Genomic DNA, 21635 nt, shown 5'->3' with positions numbered 1-21635 from the left:
GGAGGTGTGGCTGTTGTGGAGGTGTGGCTGTTATGGAGGTGTGGCTGTTGTGGAGGTGTGGCTGTTGTGGAGGTGTGGCTGTTGTGGAGGTGTGGCTGTTATGGCGGTGTGGCGGTTGTGGTGGTTGTGGCTGTGTGGCGGTGTGGAGGTGTGGCTGTTGTGGCTGTTGGGGCGGTTGTGGCGGTGTGGCTGTTGTGGCGGTGTGGCGGTTGTGGGGGTTGAAGAGGTGTGGCTGTTGTGGCGGTTGAAGAGGTGTGGCGGTTGTGGCGGTGTGGCTGTTGTGGTGATGTGGCTGTTGTGGCAGTGTGGAGGTGTGGCGGTTGTGGCGGTTGAGGAGGTGTGGCGGTTGAGGAGGTGTGGCGGTTGTGGCGGTTGAGGAGGTGTGGCGGTTGAGGAGGTGTGGCGGTTGTGGCGGTTGTGGCGGTTGAGGAGGTGTGGCGGTTGTGGCGGTTGTGGCGGCTAAGGAGGTGTGGCGGTTGAGGAGGCGTGGCGGTTGTGGCGATTGTGGCGGTTGTGGCGGTTGAGGAGGTGTGGCAGTTGAGGAGGTGTGGAGGTTGTGGCGGTGTGGTGGTTGAGGAGGTGTGGCGGTTTTGGCGGTTGAGGAGGTGTGGCGATTGTGGCGGTTGTGGCTGTTGAGGAGGTGTGGAGGTTGTGGCGGTTGTGGCGATTGAGTAGGTGTGGTAGTTGAGGAGGTGTGACGGTTGTGGCGGTTGTGGAGGTGTGGCGTTTGTGGCGGTTGAGGAGGTGTGGCGATTGTGGCGGTTGTGGCTGTTGAGGAGGTGTGGCGGTTGTGGCGGTTGAGGAGGTGTGGCAGTGTGGCGGTTGTGGCGGTGTGGCCCTTGTGGCGGTTGTGGCGGTTGTACCCCTTGTGGCGGTGTGTAGTGTAGGAAACCTCTGGGCCCGGCAGGGCTGTGGTCAGGGAGGAATGCCTTTGATAAGGCAGAGCTGGCAAGGCTGTGGTCAGGGAGGAATGCCTTTGATAAGGCAGAGCTGGCAGGGCTGTGGTCAGGGATGAATGTCTTTGATAAGGCAGAGCTGGTAGGGCTGTGGTCAGGGATGAATGTCTTTGATAAGGCAGAGCTGGCAAGGCTGTGGTCAGGGAGGAATGTCTTTGATAAGGCAGAGCTGGCAGGGCTGTGGTCAGGGATGAATGTCTTTGATAAGGCAGAGCTGGCAGGGCTGTGGTCAGGGATGAATGTCTTTGATAAGGCAGAGCTGGCAGGGCTGTGGTCAGGGATGAATGTCTTTGATAAGGCAGAGCTGGCAGGGCTGTGGTCAGGGAGGAATGTCTTTGATAAGGCAGAGCTGGCAGGGCTGTGGTCAGGGAGGAATGTCTTTGATAAGGCAGAGCTGGCAGGGCTGTGGTCAGGGATGAATGTCTTTGATAAGGCAGAGCTGGCAGGGCTGTGGTCAGGGATGAATGTCTTTGATAAGGCAGAGCTGGCAGGGCTGTGGTCAGGGATGAATGTCTTTGATAAGGCAGAGCTGGCAGGGCTGTGGTCAGGGATGAATGTCTTTGATAAGGCAGAGCTGGCAGGGCTGTGTGGCCAGCAGCATGCCTCACTAATCCCAGTATCAGACACCCTGGACTGGACTGGCTGCTCCTTAAGGCCCCAGCGGCAACTGGGGGAATACCACCGGTGGAGCCTATCCCTGATACATGTATTTAGTAACTCACACAGACTAACTTACAGAAACACACTTATAATAGTGGAACACTCACAAACACAAATAAACAGACAGACTCTCCTACTGGCTTTGATACAGATGAACTGTCAAAGCACTAATCCCATTAGATACCTATCTCATAGTACTGTCCTGGGACTGGACTGGACTGGAGGACACATTTTGGGTGGGGCCAGCCGGTGTGTTCAGAGAGAATGGAGCAGACATTGAAACTCCCACAATCCCATTGACTACTTGGATCTGTGATGTTACCTTTTCAAAGAGCATGTTTGATTTATTCAGTTTTGCATAGAAGGTGAAAATAGCTTACAACTTTCACAAAATGTTGAATAACGGCCACATTTTTAAATAATGTTCCTCCAGGCCAGGTTTACTCCACGGTGAAAAGAGAACCCTGTGGAGCTGAAGCCCTACCTTCACACCATCAGTCTTCTTGTTGGCCTTGTTACCTCCTGCGCGGGACACAAAGAGAAACAGGATGGTGAAAAAGGGCACTAACGCCCAAAAGACGAGGGAGAAGGACATGGCCAACAGTCTCAGTCAAATGAAAAGAGGAGGGCGAAGGGCATGGCCAACAGTCTCAGTCAAATGAAAAGAGGAGGGCGAAGGACAACAGTCTCAGTCAAATGAAAAGAGGAGGGCGAAGGACAACAGTCTCAGTCAAATGAAAAGAGGAGGGCGAAGGGCAAGGCCAACAGTCTCAGTCAAATGAAAAGAGGAGGGCGAAGGGCATGGCCAACAGTCTCAGTCAAATGAAAAGAGGAGGGCGAAGGGCATGGCCAACAGTCTCAGTCAAATGAAAAGAGGAGGGCGAAGGACAACAGTCTCAGTCAAATGAAAAGAGGAGGGCGAAGGGCATGGCCAACAGTCTCAGTCAAATGAAAAGAGGAGGGCGAAGGGCATGGCCAACAGTCTCAGTCAAATGAAAAGAAGAGGGTGAAGGCCAACAGTCTCAGTCAAATGAAAAGAGGAAGGCGAAGGTCAACAGTCTCAGTCAAATAAAAAGAGGTAGAAGAACATTTTAGAAAACCTGATCCATAAGTCTCCTGGGAAATAAAATATAATATTTTATTCAAATCAAGCCTTCTTCCTGATCTCCACTGATCAAAAACTCAATGAGACGGTCATATTGCCGAAGAGTCACTAGGAGTATCCAAACCCAGCGGCTTGTTGAAGATTCTCTCAGGTCATTCAACTGGTCAAACAAGGGTTTTTAGGGAAGTTAAGCACCATAAAATAAGAAAAACTCTAATTCCTAATGGTTCACTCTATAGTGTAACACCAGGGGTCCAGACTGCTCTGCTACAGAGGCTGAGAGATGTCCAGACTGCTCTGCTACAGAGGTTGAGAGATGTCCAGACTGCTCTGCTACAGAGGCTGAGAGATGTCCAGACTGCTCTGCTACAGAGGTTGAGAGATGTCCAGACTGCTCTGCTACAGAGGTTGAGAGATGTCCAGACTGCTCTGCTACAGAGGTTGAGAGATGTCCAGACTGCTCTGCTACAGAGGCTGAGAGATGTCCAGACTGCTCAGCTACAGAGGTTGAGAGATGTCCCGACTGCTCTGCTACAGAGGCTGAGAGATGTCCAGACTGCTCTGCTACAGAGGTTGAGAGATGTCCCGACTGCTCTGCTACAGAGGCTGAGAGATGTCCAGACTGCTCTGCTACAGAGGCTGAGAGATGTCCCGACTGCTCTGCTACAGAGGTTGAGAGATGTCCAGACTGCTCTGCTACAGAGGCTGAGAGATGTCCAGACTGCTCTGCTACAGAGGCTGAGAGATGTCCAGACTGCTCTGCTACAGAGGCTGAGAGATGTCCGGACTGCTCTGCTACAGAGGTTGAGAGATGTCCGGACTGCTCTGCTACAGAGGCTGAGAGATATCCGGACTGCTCTGCTACAGAGGCTGAGAGATGTCCGGACTGCTCTGCTACAGAGGCTGAGAGATGTCCGGACTGCTCTGCTACAGAGGCTGAGAGATGTCCGGACTGCTCTGCTACAGAGGTTGAGAGATGTCCGGACTGCTCTGCTGCAGAGGTTGAGAGATGTCCGGACTGCTCTGCTACAGAGGCTGAGAGATGTCCGGACTGCTCTGCTACAGAGGCTGAGAGATGTCCGGACTGCTCTGCTACAGAGGCTGAGAGATGTCCGGACTGCTCTGCTACAGAGGCTGAGAGATGTCCGGACTGCTCTGCTACAGAGGCTGAGAGATGTCCGGACTGCTCTGCTACAGAGGCTGAGAGATGTCCGGACTGCTCTGCTACAGAGGTTGAGAGATGTCCGGACTGCTCTGCTACAGAGGCTGAGAGATGTCCGGACTGCTCTGCTACAGAGGTTGAGAGATGTCCGGACTGCTCTGCTACAGAGGCTGAGAGATGTCCGGACTGCTCTGCTACAGAGGTTGAGAGATGTCCGGAATGCTCTGCTACAGAGGCTGAGAGATGTCCGGACTGCTCTGCTACAGAGGCTGAGAGATGTCCGGACTGCTCTGCTACAGAGGCTGAGAGATGTCCGGACTGCTCTGCTACAGAGGCTGAGAGATGTCCGGACTGCTCTGCTACAGAGGCTGAGAGATGTCCGGACTGCTCTGCTACAGAGGCTGAGAGATGTCCGGACTGCTCTGCTACAGAGGCTGAGAGATGTCCGGACTGCTCTGCTACAGAGGCTGAGAGATGTCCGGACTGCTCTGCTACAGAGGCTGAGAGATGTCCAGACTGCTCTGCTACAGAGGCTGAGAGATGTCCGGACTGCTCTGCTACAGATGCTGAGAGATGTCCAGACTGCTCTGCTACAGAGGCTGAGAGATGTCCGGACTGCTCTGCTACAGAGGCTGAGAGATGTCCAGACTGCTCTGCTACAGAGGCTGAGAGATGTCCGGACTGCTCTGCTACAGAGGCTGAGAGATGTCCAGACTGCTCTGCTACAGAGGCTGAGAGAGGTCCAGACTGCTCTGCTACAGAGGCTGGCCAGTGGGTGAGAGAGGTCCAGACTGGGCTCTGCTACAGAGGCTGGCCGGTGGGTGAGAGAGGTCCAGACTGGGCTCTGCTACAGAGGCTGGCCGGTGGGTGAGAGAGGTCCAGACTGGGCTCTGCTACAGAGGCTGAGAGATGTCCAGACTGGGCTCTGCTACAGAGGCTGGCCGGTGGGTGAGAGAGATCCCAGATAGAGGAGCACTTGAGATAGGGAGAAAGCATGGGCACATTCCTACCCTGCTCAATCACTCTATAAAGTTTGGCTATGACCCGTACAGTACACCACGTCCTGTTGTTCCCCTAGAGTTTGTTACCGATCCTTCTACCTATCATCTTCACGTCCTCTCTTCCTCCTGGTCTCTGAGCTGGAATCATGTTTTGTCCTCTCTCTGAGAGCTGAACCATGGTGTTCCCCCCACTTTATTTTCTTCAACATGACGACAAATTTTCGCCTTTGTGGGGACAGGGGGCTGTGTGGAGCATGGCCTCTTGTCAGCTGGGGTGTAGCCTGATTCCTAGTCCCCCTGGCCCCCAGACCCCTGGCTCCGTGACCCCACTCTCCCCTGCTGCTGGGAGTGTGGCTATATGCCGATGGGGGTCCCCCTGGTCTGCAATGGACTGGCTCTGGGAACCCCAAGCCCTGGCTTCTCTACTCTAATCATTTTATCATTTTAAAAGTGAATCTGGCCCTGAACCAGCGTTTACACAGCACTTCTGACCCACCCAAGCATCATAGGAGTCAATACGATTAGGAAAACAGCCATTAAAAGCTGAAAGGGCAGATTTGGCTCCAGCCATACTATCTGAACAGTGAGGACTTTATAAATAGGCATAAGGCTGTAACCTTGCTGTATATCTGTGGACTGTGGTTCTCCACGGCTGGAGGGTAAAGATAGACCAAGAGTGGAGAGCGGAAAATCAAAGATGAATGGTAGTGCTTAGAGGTGCTGAGATGGTTTTACGGTCCTCCAGGGTGAGTCTTATGGGGCTTGGCTATCGGACAAAATTCCCTGGCAGGTGGGGGATATGGGGTGGGGGGGGAGGGGGTCTATACCTGATTGATATGACAATGCCTACACGTTGAAAGATGACCCCTTACTGCTATTATTTTCCTTGTCCATTTCAGGTCCACACGTTTAATATGAGTGATTGTGGAGTTCTGAGAGGAGAACAATTATATTACGCTGGTTGGAGATTGGTAGGGATGTGTAAACTGTGGGCTTTGAAGGGGATCCCTCCATCTCTGAGTCTGTGAGAGTGCCTACATTGATTATACGCTTGTGTGACCTTATGGTGTAGCGGGAGCCTGCCAAAGACACACAAGGCTACACGCCAGAGGGAACTCCATCCTCTTTATTTTCTAACAACATTCCACTGTGACTCCTTCATCTCAGCTGGCCCTTCCTTGCAGCCAAGGGGAGTATAAGAATGTAGAGGATTTTGACAAAACATTTCAGATAACAGCAACATAGGGATGGTCCATACCCACATACTATGTTCCACCTGAAGTGGTGGATTCCACGGCCCATCTGAGTGAAGTCATGGAGGGACTGAGGACCCAATAGCAGATGGCTCAGCCACAGTAAGTGGGCTGTAATGATAATAACACATGCACATTTGTCAAGCAGCAAATGTACATTGTGATAACTAGTGTTTGTAAGCAGATGGCCAGGCTATTCCATCGTCCCTATCACCGTTCAGCTATTGATTTACAGTCGAAGCACAACTTGTCCATCTTGTGTCGGTTTTGAACAGACATCCCAGACGTCATTCTAACTTGTGACAGTGAATTAGTGTGTTGTAACGATCGGAGTGTCGGACAGGGGAGTGTCAATTGGCATGGGGAAGTGTCTTGATGCATGACCAGTGAGTCTACAAGCTGTCATCATCTCCTCCCTGCTCCATGGGCTTGGAGTCCCCCAGTCTAGGACCAGCCTCCTCCCTGCTCCATGGGCTTGGAGCCCCCCAGTCTAGGACCAGCCTCCTCCCTGCTCCATGGGCTTGGAGCCCCCCAGTCTAGGACCAGCCTCCTCCCTGCTCCATGGGCTTGGAGCCCCCCAGTCTAGGACCAGCCCCCTCCCTGCTCCATGGGCTTGGAGCCCCCCCAGTCTAGGACCAGCCTCCTCCCTGCTCCATGGGCTTGGAGCCCCCCAGTCTAGGGCCAGCCTCCTCCCTGATCCATGGCCATGGGCTTGGAGCCCCCCAGTCTAGGACCAGCCTCCTCCCTGCTCCGTGCACTTGGAGCCCCCCAGTCTAGGACCAGCCTCCTCCCTGCTACCATGGGCTTGGAGCCCCCCAGTCTAGGACCAGCCTCCTCCCTGCTCCGTGCACTTGGAGCCCCCCAGTCTAGGACCAGCCTCCTCCCTGCTCCATGGGCTTGGAGCCCCCCAGTCTAGGACCAGCCTCCTCCCTGATCCATGGCCATGGGCTTGGAGCCCCCCAGTCTAGGGCCAGCCTCCTCCCTGCTCCCTGGGCTTGGAGCCCCCCAGTCTAGGACCAGCCATCTCCCTGATCCATGGGCTTGGAGTCCCCCAGTCTAGGGCCAGCCTCCTCCCTGCTCCATGGGCTTGGAGCCCCCCAGTCTAGGACCAGCCTCCTCCCTGCTCCATGGGCTTGGAGTCCCCCAGTCTAGGGCCAGCCTCCTCCCTGCTCCTTGGGCTTGGAGCCCCCCAGTCTAGGGCCAGCCATCTCCCTGCTCCATGGGCTTGGAGTCCCCCAGTCTAGGGCCAGCCTCCTGAGCCCATGTCGTTCCTCTAGAATAGTGACCGAATAGTGGCAGTCCTCTAGTCTGTAGCTCCGTTGGTAGAGCATGGAGCTTGCAACGTCAGGATAGTGGGTTCCATTCCTGGGACCACCCGTATGTAGAAATGTTATGCATCCATGATTGTAAGTCTCTTTGGATAGAAAGTCTGACAAATGTCATATATAATTAGTATTAATAAGCCCACTCTCACTCCAGAAGGTAGAGGAGGACCGTTCTGACAAGGCACCTCTACAGGACTTACCTGAGAAGTTCCGAGTCGCCAACATGGTGGTGAGAATGGCACCCTGATAAGAAGAGACGGATCGTTACATAAGAAATGAAAATACAAAAGGATTCATTAAAAAGTACATTTTATAATGCCACCGTGTTCTTGGCAACCAAGCTTGGCTGGAATATATTATCAACAGCTTGATTAGCTTGCTTACATGTAATATCAACAGTTTGGATTGCTGCTTATTGTCAAGGGAATAACCTAGAGTACTGTCACAGTTGCTATGTTTTAACAGCACCAAATAAAAATGTTTGCATTGGCAAATAATTGGCAAAACTCAATTTAAAAAGCATTTGGTATTACTGCATGAACAATTTCACACTGCCGTTGTGTGTGTAGATCAGACCTGGGCAGAACATAGATGTATTTTGTAGTTTATTTGAAAAGGTAGTCTAATATAGTTTAGATAGAGTTTCAACTAAAAGGCCACTATTTTCTTTAATATTGAAATACAGGTCTCAGACATTTTTTTAGGTATTTGAATATATGCAAGTTATTTGAAAACAAAAAAAGATGTATTTGATGGCTGCCAAATATTTGATGAAGAACCAGAAACTACAACAGTGAGATCTGATATATGATCATAAGCACATGGTTTGGAGGGGTCTTGGATATTTCTTTAATATAGCCTATAGCTTAGAATTAAATACACAATGGGCACAATCACCTCAACATTAAAGCGTACCACTTGTGCGGCTTCAAAATGATAAACAGATATATTTTCATAATGAGTGAGACATACAGTGACACATCAAGTACTTATACATGTCTAGTAACTTTGTGACAATAGCAACATTGCAGTTACATTGGAATGTGGAAATTGCTTTAAAATTGCATAATGATGGAGTTATTGCATAAGTGGAATAAGGAACAGTCACTTGTGTACAGTAGTTACAAACTCTCAGCTCGTTGCTATGCGATTAAAATGCAATTACCAAAGTATAATGTTAACAATGTGCTAATAAAAAGTCGCTCCAAAAGTAATTTTGTTTTATTACACAGGCGCAAGAACAGTTTAATGTTAAGTGTTACTGAGGAGGCTAACAATAACAAAATATGTCTATTAAGTGTCGAAAGGAAAATAAATATCCCAAAACTGCCTTCTCGAATCAACTACAGCTAAAAGATTGCATAGCGTGTAGTTGAGAACACTTACCCTCAAATGGACAAAGAGGTTCAAAGTTGTTTTTACTAAACATCCAACTTGAACTTTGCAAATGGCTTTGAGTTACTCTGCAGTATTTTCAGGTATCATAAAATGAATTGCAGCTTTCAACCTTTTCAGTGGCATGTTGAAAGAGTCACACAGTAGTTGAGCATCACAACGTATTTATACTTATCTGTACAACATGTAATTGGTTAATTGGTTTGACTTGATTATGTACACCTGGGGCAATGGACGTATGTGGCAGGATCTAGAGACAATCACAATTAGAAAAAGAAAACCTGCCCCGTCGCGAACATCAACATCTTGCTTCCAGACAAATTGAACAACTTCTTTACTCGCTTTGAGGACAATACAGTGCCACCGACGAGGCCCACTCATCCGGGTTAAGGGAGGGTTTGTCCCATCGCAAACTAGCGACTCCTGTGGCAGGCCGGGCGCAGTGCACGCTGACATGGTTGCCAGGTGTACGGTGTTTCCTCCAACATATTGGTGCGGCTGGCTTCCGGATTAAGTGGGCATTGTGCCAAGAAGCAGTGCGGCTTGGTTGGGTTGTGTTTCAGAGGACGCACGGCTCTCGACCTTCGCCTCTCTCGAGTCCGTATGGGAGTTGCCGCGATGAGACAAGACTGTAACTATCAATTGGATACCATGAAATTGGGGTAAAAAAATATTAAAAATAAGAAATAAGTTTGCTGACGACACAACAGTGGTAGGCTTTATTACCAACAATGACGGGACAGCCTACAGGGAGGAGGTGAGGGCCCTTGGAGTGTGATGTCAGGAAAATAACCTCTCACTCAATGTCAGCAAAACAAAAGAGATGATCGTGGACTTCAGGAAAGAGCAAAGGGAGCACCCCCCTATCCACATCGACGGGACAGCAGTGGAGAAGGTGGAAAGTTTTAAGTTCCTCGGTGTACATATCACAAACTGAAATGGTTCACGCACACAGACAGGGTGGTGAAGAAGGTACAACAGCGCATCTTCAACCTCAGGAGGCTGAAAAAATGTGGCTTGTCACCGAAAACACTCACTAACGTTTACAGGTGCACAATCGAGAGCATCCTGTCAGGCTGTATCACCACCTGGTACGACAAATGTACCGCCTACAACCGCAGGGCTCTCCAGAGGCTGGTGCACAACGCATCACCAGGGGCAAACTACCAGCTCTCCAGGACACCTACAACACCCGATGTCACAGGAGGCAAAAAGATAATCAAGGACAATCAACACCCGAGCCTCTACCTGTTCCCCTCGCTTCCATCCAGAAGGTGAGATCAGTACAGCTGCATCAAAGCTGGGAGAGAGAGATTGAAAAACAGCTTATATCTCAAGTCCATAAGATTGTTAATCAGCCATCTCTAGAGGCGGCTGCCGACCAACATACTTGATATCATTGGCCTCTTTAATAAATGGAACACCAGCCACTTTAATTTTATTTTACCAGGCAAGTCAGTTAAGAACAAATTCCTATTTTCAATGACAGCCTAGGAACAGTGGGATAACAGCCTTGTTCAGGGGCAGAACAATAGATTTGTACCTTGTGAGCTCAGGGATTTGATCTTGCAACCTTTCGGTTATTAGTCCAACACTCTAACCACTAGGCTATGCTGCCACCCCCAATAATGTCACTTTAATAATGCCACTTTAAGAATGTTTACATATCTCGCATTACTTATCTCATATGTACTGTATATACTGTATACTGTATCCTACACTATCTATTCTTGTTACACCCTGATCTGTTTCACCTGTCCTTGTGCTTGTCTCCAACCCCCTCCAGGTGTCCCCCATCTTCCCCATTATCCACTGGGTATTCATACCTGACCCTGAGCCAGCCTGCTGTTCCGGTGCCTTACACCCTCTCTGGATTATTGAGCCCTGCCTGCCTACCTTAAAACATGATCATTCTATATTATCTATTGCATCTTAGCCGCTCTATCACTTCTCATCCATATATTTTATACTTATATATTCTCATCCCATTCCTTTACTAGATTGTGTGTATTAGGTTTTGTTGTGGAATTGTTAGATATTACCTGTTAGATACTGCTGCACTGTCGGATCTAGAACCATAAGCATTTCGCTGCACTCGTAATAATATCTGCTAACCATGTGTATGTGACCAATAAAATTGTATTTGATTTGATTCAGGGGAATGGACATTTACAGAATGTTCAGATATACATTTATTGTGTAGATCAAATATGACTGTCAGATAGATTGGAATAGTACAGGAGATTGTGTGTGCTCTATTAATTATATTTATATCTTCAACATGCGGTTCCAGATACAGCCCTGCCATTAGTTGAAGCCAGCCAATCCAATAGTCGCTTCCTGAGAAATCTTTTTTTAAGTAGTTGCTTTATACGATCTGTATTCAAATAGTTTAAAAAAGTAGTCACTTTCTGAGATCTGTATTCCAATCGTTTTAAAAAGTAGTCACTTTCTGAGATCTGTACTCCAATAGTTTAAAAAAGTTGTCATTTTTTAGGATCTGTATCCAGATGGTTCCAAAGTCACTATTTGTTCCTCTGAAAAGTGGAACCTGAATGAATTACAATTAAATGGACCTGTCTAAAAGGGGTCATATAAAAGATCAAACACAAATGCTGTAGTTACATAGCCAAATGAATGAGAGTTTTCACGTCACACAAATGAAACAAAGAGATGTCCTCTCATCTTGAACCGTGCTTGGACTCGTTTAATGAAAGCCATTTTGCCTTGATAGATCACATTTCCAATGTCACTCAAACTCCCATCACTAGTGACCCAGAAAATCTGATATTGTTTTCCTACCCTGGTCAAAAGAGAGTAACATGGACTGTTCCATTATCATATCTACATGTCATGTTGCTCCCAGAAGTTGACTATACCTTGAGTTTTCTTCTGGCGTTGAACTTTTTCAGGCACTCCACCGTCTCCTGTCTGTGCATGCAGGAGGCCACAGTGGAGCGGTGCTGTAGAGAGAGAGAGAGAGCGATAGAAGGAAAAAATAAAGACATATCAGGTTAGACACCGGGCCGGATCTTACTGGACAAGGTGATCATTGTGAGAATGCTCTGAACTCACTGAGATCCAGGGATGTTTGAGAACCTCAGAGGCTGTGATGCGCTTGGCAGGGTTGATGGTCAACATCTTGTTGATGAGATCCTTGGCCTCTGGAGTAACAGTGTCCCACTCTGGCGAGGGGAACTACAGGACACGAGGAGGTATTTGGTATTAACATACAATTATAAACTGGGTGGTTCGAGCCCTGAATGCTGATTGGCTGACAGCAGTGGTATATCAGACCGTATACCACAGGTATGGCAAACATTTATTTTTACTGCTCTAATTACATTGGTAACCAGTTTATAATAGCAAGAAGGCACCTCAGGGGTTTGTGGTATATGTCCAATATACCACGGCTAAGGGCTGTATCCAGGCACTCCACATTGCGCCATGCTTAAGAACAGCCCTTAGCCGTGGTATATTGGTCATGTACCACACCCCCTCGGGCCTTATTGCTTACATAAATCATGGGAATTCAAACTGGTGATGATCTTCAAATGAGTGAAAATAATCCTAAAGGTACATTTTCCAAACGATATATGAGGGTAAACATTCTGTAGGCAGAGGATAGGAATGTGAAAGGACCGAGTAGAGAAATATGAAAGGACTGTCACGCCCTGATCTGTTTCACCTGTCTTTGTACTTGTCTCCACCCCCCTCCAGGTGTCGCCCATCTTCCCCATTATCCCTTGTGTATTTATACCTGTGTTCTCTGTTTGTCTGTTGCCAGTTCGTTTTGTTCATAGAACCTACCAGCATTTTGTTTCCCTGCTCCCATTTGTTTCTTGCTCCTGTTTAGTTTCCCGGTTCTGAATGTTCTGCCTGCCCTGACCCTGACCCTGAGCCTGCCTGCTGTCCTGTACCTTTGCACCCTCTCTGGATTATTGACCCCTGCCTGCCTTGACCTGTTGTTTGCCTGCCCCTGTTTAAGGAATAAACTTTTGTTTCTTCAACACTGTCTGCATCTGGGTCACACCTTGAAACGTGATAAGGACAGAGTAGAAAAATATTAAAGAACAGAGCCATGGGCTGCTAGGACTGCAATTGAAGAAGAAAAAGTAGAAGATGTGTTTTCCTCCCAGCAGAAAGAAACCATTATCAGGCACTGAATTCAGGATGATTCATCTCTTTGGAAACTGGTGTGTTACACAATCCTGAAGAGACACTGTGCTTTTCCCCAGCAGCCGTGAGCAGTGATGGAATGGAGGGATATAGTTACAGTAAGAACAGGAGCTAGGATAGATGTGACTCTTCACCCCTACCTACATGTACAAATTACCTCAACTAACCTGTACCCCTGCACATTGACTCGGTACTGGTACCCCGTATATAGCCTCGTTATTGATATTTTATTGTGTTACTTTTTATTATTTTTTACATTTTTTTATTTGGTAAATATTTTCTTAACTCTTTCTTGAACTGCACTGTTAATTAAGGGCTTGTAAGTAAGCATTTCACAGTAAGATCTACACATGTTGTATTCGGCACATGTGACAAATAAAGTTTGATTTGATTTGACTCACATCGTAGGCCCCAGCCTTGATCTGCTGGTACAGTCTGTGCTGGTCCTCATCCCAGAACGGAGGATATCCCACCAGTAGGATGTACAGGATCACACCTGGCAACACATACAGTACGTTATACATCACTATACAATAGAAGAAAGGCAACACATACAGTACATTATACATCACTATACAATAGAAGACTGGCAACACATAAAGTACGTTATACATCACTATACAATAGAAGAAAGGCAACACATACAGTACATTATACATCACTATACAATAGAAGACTGGCAACACATACAGTACGTTATACATCACTATACAATAGAAGAAAGGCAACACATACAGTACATTATACATCACTATACAATAGAAGACTGTCACACCTGGCAACACAGATGTTATACATCACTATACAATAGAAGACTGTCACACCTGGCAACACATACAGTACGTTATACATCACTATACAATAGAAGACTGGCAACACATACAGTACGTTATACATCACTATACAATAGAAGACTGTCACACCTGGCAACACAGATGTTATACATCACTATACAATAGAAGACTGTCACAACTGGCAACACAGACGTTATATATCACTATACAATAGAAGACGCACAACTGGCAACACAGATGTTATATATCACTATACAATAGAAGACTGTCACAACTGGCAACACAGACGTTATATATCACTATACAATAGAAGACTGTCACACCTGGCAACACAGACGTTATATATCACTATACAATAGAAGACTGTCACAACTGGCAACACAGACGTTATATATCACTATACAATAGAAGACTGTCACAACTGGCAACACAGACGTTATACATCACTATACAATAGACGACTGTCAAACCTGACAATACATACAATAGAAGACTGTCACACCTGGCAACACAGACGTTATATATCACTATACAATAGAAGACTGTCACAACTGGCAACACAGACGTTATATATCACTATACAATAGAAGACTGTCACAACTGGCAACACAGACGTTATATATCACTATACAATAGAAGACTGTCACACCTGGCAACACAGATGTTATATATCACTATACAATAGAAGACTGTCACAACTGGCAACACAGACGTTATATATCACTATACAATAGAAGACTGTCACAACTGGCAACACAGATGTTATATATCACTATACAATAGAAGACTGTCACACCTGGCAACACAGACGTTATACATCACTATACAATAGAAGACTGGCAACACCTGGCAACACAGATGTTATATATCACTATACAATAGAAGACTGTCACACCTGGCAACACAGATGTTATACATCACTATACAATAGACGACTGTCAAACCTGACATTACATACAATAGAAGACTGTCACACCTGGCACCACAGACGTTATATATCACTATACAATAGAAGACTGTCACAACTGGCAACACAGACGTTATACATCACTTGACGATGTCAAACCTGACAATACATACAATAGAAGACTGTCACACCTGGCAACACAGACGTTATATATCACTATACAATAGAAGACTGTCACAACTGGCAACACAGACGTTATATATCACTATACAATAGAAGACTGTCACACCTGGCAACACAGACGTTATATATCACTATACAATAGAAGACTGTCACAACTGGCAACACAGACGTTATATATCACTATACAATAGAAGACTGTCACAACTGGCAACACAGACGTTATATATAACTATACAATAGAAGACTGTCACAACTGGCAACACAGACGTTATACATCACTATACAATAGAAGACTGTCACAACTGGCAACACAGATGTTATATATCACTATACAATAGAAGACTGTCACAGCTGGCAACAGATCGTTATATATCACTATACAATAGAAGACTGTCACAGCTGGCAACACATACGTTATACACTGAGTATACAAAACATTAAGAACACCTGCTCTTTCCATGGCATAGACTGACCAGGTAAATCCAGGTGAAAGCTATGATCCCTTATTGATGTCACTTGTTAAATCCACTTCAATCAGTGTAGATGAAGGGGAGGAGACAGGTTAAAGAAGGAATTTTAAGCCTTGAGACAATTGAGACATGGACTGTGTATGTGTGCCATTCAGAGAGTGAATGGGCAACACAAAATAATTAAGTGCCTTTGAACGAGGTATGGTAGTAGGTGCCAGGCGCACCGGTTTGTGTCAAGAACTGTAACGCTGCTGGGGTTTTCCCGCTCAACAGTTTCCAGTGTGTATCAAGAATGGTCCACCACCCAAAGAACATCCAGCCAACTTGGCACAACTGTGGGAAGCATTGTAGTCAACATGGGCCAGCATCCCTGTGGAGCACTTTCAACACCTTGTAGGCTCCATGTCCCGAATTGAGGATGTTCTGAGGGCAAAATGGGGGGCAACTCAATATTAGGAAGGTGTTCCTAAGGTTTTATAAACTCAGTGTACATCACTATACAATAGAAGGCTGTCACACCTGGCAACACAACACAGCACTCTGGTTACTTAAGAATTAACTAGCATAAAGTACATACTGAAAATCTCTCTATCTTTGATGAAAAGAAAAGGTGCTGCAGTAATTGATAGTGCTGAATCTTGATCGCTCACTAGGGAGTAGTGTATATGTGTGTCTTTGTGTGTGTGTGTGTGTGCTAGCATGTGTGTGTGTGTGTGTGTGCGTGTGTGTTGTATGTATTCCATACCCCCCAACCACCACTGAGAACTCCCTTTCTCTGGGTGAAAGGTCTCTCTGTGGGGTTAACAATACACACAGTTCTGTGCACATACAGATCCAGCTCCATGTCAGGACGTTAGAAATCTGAGAATGAACTCCTGCCCACTCCCGCCTGCCCACACTGTCGCCCCCCTCAGCCCTCAACCTTATGTCTCTTGTGAATTCATCTCACTGCTGCGAAGCCTGCCAGGCTCACAGACCCATCGGCCATGAAGCCCACACACTTCTCAAGGGGAGCAGCAGCACAAAGCCCATATCAAAAGGCAGGGAAATATAGCTGTGCATAGCAATGAGCTTCTCCCGCTTCAAAAGACCAATGTGCACAGAGTGATAGCTTGAAACGTCAATAAGTTTGAAAAGAAATCTAACCAAACCGGGTTAAACGGCTGAATCCAGCCGAGCTGAAGAGCAGCTACTCAAATCAATGTGAAAAGAGGCTGTACTACTACATATTGTCAAAATAATGATTTATATATGATTCATATGATGTAGATATACACTGAGTGTAAAAACATTAAAAACACATACAGTGGGGCAAAAAAGTATTTAGTCAGCCACCAATTGTGCAAGTTCTCCCACTTAAAAAGATGAGAGAGACCTGTAATTTTCATCATAGGTACACGTCAACTATGACAGACAAAATGAGAAAACAAATCCAGAAAATCACATTGTAGGATTATTAATGAATTTATTTGCAAATTATGGTGGAAAATAAGTATTTGGTCACCTACAAACAAGCAAGATTTCTGGCTCTCACAGACCTGTAACTTCTTCTTTAAGAGGCTCCTCTGTCCTCCACCTGTATTAATGGCACCTGTTTGAACTTGTTATCAGTATAAAAGACACCTGTCCACAACCTCAAACAGTCACACTCCAAACTCCACTATGGCCAAGACCAAAGAGCTGTCAAAGGACACCAGAAACAAAATTGTAGACCTGCACCAGGCTGGGAAGACTGAATCTGCAATAGGTAAGCAGCTTGGTTTGAAGAAATCGACTGTGGGAGCAATTATTAGGAAATGGAAGACATACAAGACCACTGATAATCTCCCTCGATCTGGGGCTCCACGCAAAATCTCACCCCGTGGGGTCAAAATGATCACAAGAACGGTGAGCAAAAATCCCAGAACCACACGGGGGGACCTAGTGAATGACATGCAGAGAGCTGGGACCAAAGTAACAAAGCCTACCATCAGTAACACACTACGCCGCCAGGGACTCAAAACCTGCAGTGCCAGACGTGTCCCCCTGCTTAAGCCAGTACATGTCCAGGCCCGTCTGAAGTTTGCTAGAGAGCATTTGGATGATCCAGAAGAGGATTGGGAGAATGTCATATTATGGTCAGATGAAACCAAAATATAACTTTTTGGTAAAAACTCAACTCGTCGTGTTTGGAGGACAAAGAATGCTGAGTTGCATCCAAAGAACACCATACCTACTGTGAAGCATGGGGGTGGAAACATCATGCTTTGGGGCTGTTTTTCTGCAAAGGGACCAGGACGACTGATACGTGTAAAGGAAAGAATGAATGGGGCCATGTATCGTGAGATTTTGAGTGAAAACCTCCTTCCATCAGCAAGGGCATTGAAGATTGAAACGTGGCTGGGTCTTTCAGCATGACAATGATCCCAAACACACCACCCGGGCAACAAAGAAGTGGCTTCGTAAGAAGCATTTCAAGGTCCTGGAGTGGCCTAGCCAGTCTCCAGATCTCAACCCCATAGAAAATCTTTGGAGGGAGTTGAAAGTCCGTTTGGCCAGCGACAGCCCCAAAACATCACTGCTCTAGAGGAGATCTGCATGGAGGAATGGGCCAAAATACCAGCAACAGTGTGTGAAAACCTTGTGAAGACTTACAGAAAACGTTTGACCTGTGTCATTGCCAACAAAGGGTATATAACAAAGTATTGAGATAAACTTTTGTTATTGACCAAATACTTACTTTCCACCATAATTTGCAAATAAATTAATAAAAAATCCTACAATGTGATTTTCTGGATTTTTTTTCTCATTTTGTCTGTCATAGTTGAAGTGTACCTATGATGAAAATTACAGGCCTCTCTCATCTTTTTAAGTGGGAGAACTTGCACAATTGGTGGCTGACTAAAGACTTTTTTGCCCCACTGTACTCTTTCCAATACTATAATATACACTATATATACTGTACATACTATGTTCTAGGTAAGAGTTGTCCATGCATCAGTGTAGCAGGAGGATGTCTAGCAGATTCATTCTGCCAACTTGTTGACACAGAGGCCTGTGGTACTGAGGCGCATAGTACTGTGGCCCGTGATATTGAGGCCCTTGGTATTGAGGCCTGTGGTACTGAGGCCTGTGGTAATGAGGCCCGTAGTACTGAGGCCTGTGGCACTGTGGCCCGTTAAACTGAGGCCCGTTAAACTGAGACCCGTGGTACTGAGGCCTGTGGTACTGAGGCCAGTGGTATTGAGGCCTGTGGTACTACGGCCCATGGTACTGAGGCCCGTGGTACTAAAGCCCATGGTACTGTATGTATATAGACATAGAGAGAGAGCTATGATCAGATCGACACACTGCTGCCTTGTCTTCTCTGACTGAGAGCTCATCTATGCACCTTTGGATGAAACAGACTCATCTATGCACCTTTGGATGAAACAGACCCCATAAATAAACTGGTGCCCTAAATCATCTGTGACATTGAGGCGGGCAGGTTTTGTGTCAGCACAACTCTAGTAGGTTAGGCTCTGAAGCAATCCCCAGTCTGGCCAAATGAGAAAACATAAAGCTTGAGATGAAGAAGCTAGGAAACGCATCACACCAGGTGTGAAGTCTATATCATGTTTTCTTTAGGCAGCAGCAACTTACAGTAGATGTTGACAGAAACAAAGAAGGAAAGAGGTGGATATCTGAAAGTCATCCTGCTTACCGCATGCCCACAGGTCCACAGCTTTGCCATATGGGTCCTTCCTCAGGACCTCAGGAGACAGGTAACCAGGTGTCCCTGCAAAGCCTGCATCACATCCAGACAGAGAGGCAGTGAGTCACAGATAATACAGCTCTATTGAAAATCAAATGCTAGGCAACAAGCAATGGGAAACAATGTCTAGATGCATTTTTCCAGTGGAGATCAAGTTTATGAATTGCCTGGATGGGCTGTAGGACAGTGGATGTGCATTGATAATTCAAATGGAACTGTTAACGGGCATTACCTTTGGATTATCTTCAATAACTAACGACTATCAACCTATCAGCATCCAGGATGCAAACATACCATTTTAGAAAGCTCTAAAAGGGATACTCTCAGTGTAATAAAATAACAAGTTGATAGAGTTTAGCTCTATAGAATGTTCTAAATACTGGTACAAGCGTAATGCTATACAATACATAGTGATATAGGCTTTGATCAAAGACACATGCTGTTTTAAGTGTGAAGTGACACGAACCATATAAATCCATTATATATTATGATAGAGTACAGTAAAGTGATGAGAGTTCAGTGTCTTTGAATTGTTAAATGCAATATAACAAGGGGGAAAAAAGAACAACAAATTAACTTTGTATTCTGTCACAAACCAGGAAAAGATCACAGTATTAGAGAGATCTGCTCTGATAATTCTATTCCCCGGAATGTAAGAGAGAGTAATAACATTATACACATGTTCCTGGTCCCGCCTGCCTCACATTTCTCTCAATAGAGCTTCATTTGAGGTGTGAGGTCCATATGCTTATTACCTACCCTGACCAGACAGGCTGTCAATGTTCTAAGTCTGGTCATTAACTCTTTCTGACGGGTGATGAGACTCTTTATTTTACTGTTCAAGAATCACCACATCTTCTCATGTTCCAGCCTTGTTATGTGGACAAATGGATTATATATCAATCATCCGACAGAGAAGAAGAACGCATTCTTCCGTTTATTCTCCAGACCCAGGGAACCAGCCTGGGATTTTACGCACTGTGAACAAAGGACAGGTTGAAATATCCAGACTCATTTTCATTAAAGAAATGATAAAGCATCATGTGAAGAGTACAGTATAATCATAATGACCAGCAGAGCTGGGTGTGACAGCTACACCAGCTGTCCTGAGGAAAAGCAGCCAGCCAGGCGTTCCCCAAAACACTTTAGAAAAATCATCCTGATCTAAGAGAGGTGAGTCTGTAAACATGAACTGTGGGTATTGGATACGTGTCCTGTGGCTCATTAAAAGGGAACTGAATTCTAAGAGACATTCCTAGTTCCCTAGTTTTAAAACATATGTTTGATTCTGCTCCATGTGTTTTTCAGCGTATCCAAAGGGCAGGCTGGTGAAACATTGAAGGTACTGTGAGCCAACGCAACAGACTCAAAACTATGGGTGACAGGGCTTTCAAGACTGTGCCGTTCAGAAAAGCTTTCCAACACCTCTGTTAATTCTGTTCTCATGTCCTCTGGATCTGACGACACCTGTATATAGCTTTGGTTGTTGTCTGTGTTCTATGTTGCGTTTTGTTTTTTATATTGTTTTTTACGCCTTGAGTGTGAGAAATGCACTTTAACATATTCAATATATATATATATATATTTTTTTTTTTTGTAAATAATTTTTATTAAATTACTGAGCACATACTCAGGCAGGCATGGAAAACCAAAGCAGAGAGATTGTGTCAGCAGAGAGATTGGGTCAGCAGAGAGATTGGGTCAGCAGAGAGATCAAATAAAATAACATTTTATTGGTCACATACACATGGTTAGCAGATGTTAATGCGAGTTTTGCGAAATGCTTGTGCTTCTAGTTCCGACAATGCAGTAATATCTAACAAGTAATCTAACAAATTCACAACAACTACCTTATACCCAAATGTAAAGGGATGAATAAGAATATGCACATATAAATATATGGATGAGCGATGGCCGTGCGGCATAGGCAAGATGCAGTAGATGGTATAGAATACAGTATATACATATGAGATGATTAATATAATATTTAAACATTATTAAAGTGCCATTATTTAAAGTGACTAGTGATACATTTATTAAGTCCATTTATTAAAGTGGCCAGAGATTTGAGTCAGTATGTTGGCATCAGCCTCTCTATGTTAGTGATGGCTGTTTAACAGTCTGATGGCCTTAGAGATAGAAGCTGTTTTTCCAGTCTCTCGGTCCCAGCTTTGATACTCCTCTACTGACCTCGCCTTCAGGATGATCGCGGGGTGAACAGGCAGTGGCTCGGGTGGTTGTTGTCCTTGATGATATTTTTGGCCTTCCTGTGACATTGGGTGCTGTAGGTGTCCTGGAGGGCAGGTAGTTTGCCCCTGGTGATGCGTTGTGCAGACCTCACTACCCTCTGGAGAGCCTTGCGATTAAGGGTGGTGCAGTTGCCATACCAGCCCGACAGCATGCTCTCGATTATGCACCTGTAAAAGTTTGTGAGTGTTTTAGGTGACAAGACAAATTTCTTCAGCCTCCTGAGGTTTATTCTTCAAACCCAGGAAACCAGCCTGGGATTTTA

General features: G+C 45.8%; 1 protein-coding gene across 4 annotated transcripts in view; it reads right to left on the bottom strand.

Annotated features, from left to right (window-relative positions):
* camk2a (calcium/calmodulin-dependent protein kinase II alpha) overlaps positions 1–21635 on the bottom strand; it is a 150020-nt gene that overhangs the window by 13757 nt on the left and 114628 nt on the right. For all 4 annotated transcript variants that reach the window (XM_014129573.2, XM_014129574.2, XM_014129572.2 and 1 more), the window contains exons 8-13: positions 19073–19156; positions 13438–13532; positions 11933–12055; positions 11737–11820; positions 7663–7705; positions 2101–2138 (exon numbers count right to left, since the gene is read on the bottom strand). In XM_014129573.2, coding sequence (XP_013985048.1) covers positions 2101–2138; positions 7663–7705; positions 11737–11820; positions 11933–12055; positions 13438–13532; positions 19073–19156 — 467 coding nt within the window. The remainder of the gene's footprint in view (positions 1–2100; positions 2139–7662; positions 7706–11736; positions 11821–11932; positions 12056–13437; positions 13533–19072; positions 19157–21635) is intronic.

The sequence above is a fragment of the Salmo salar genome, chromosome ssa11 (genome assembly GCF_905237065.1).
Source record: "Salmo salar chromosome ssa11, Ssal_v3.1, whole genome shotgun sequence".
NCBI lineage: Eukaryota > Metazoa > Chordata > Actinopteri > Salmoniformes > Salmonidae > Salmo > Salmo salar.
This window is presented reverse-complemented; position numbering and strand designations above follow the sequence as displayed.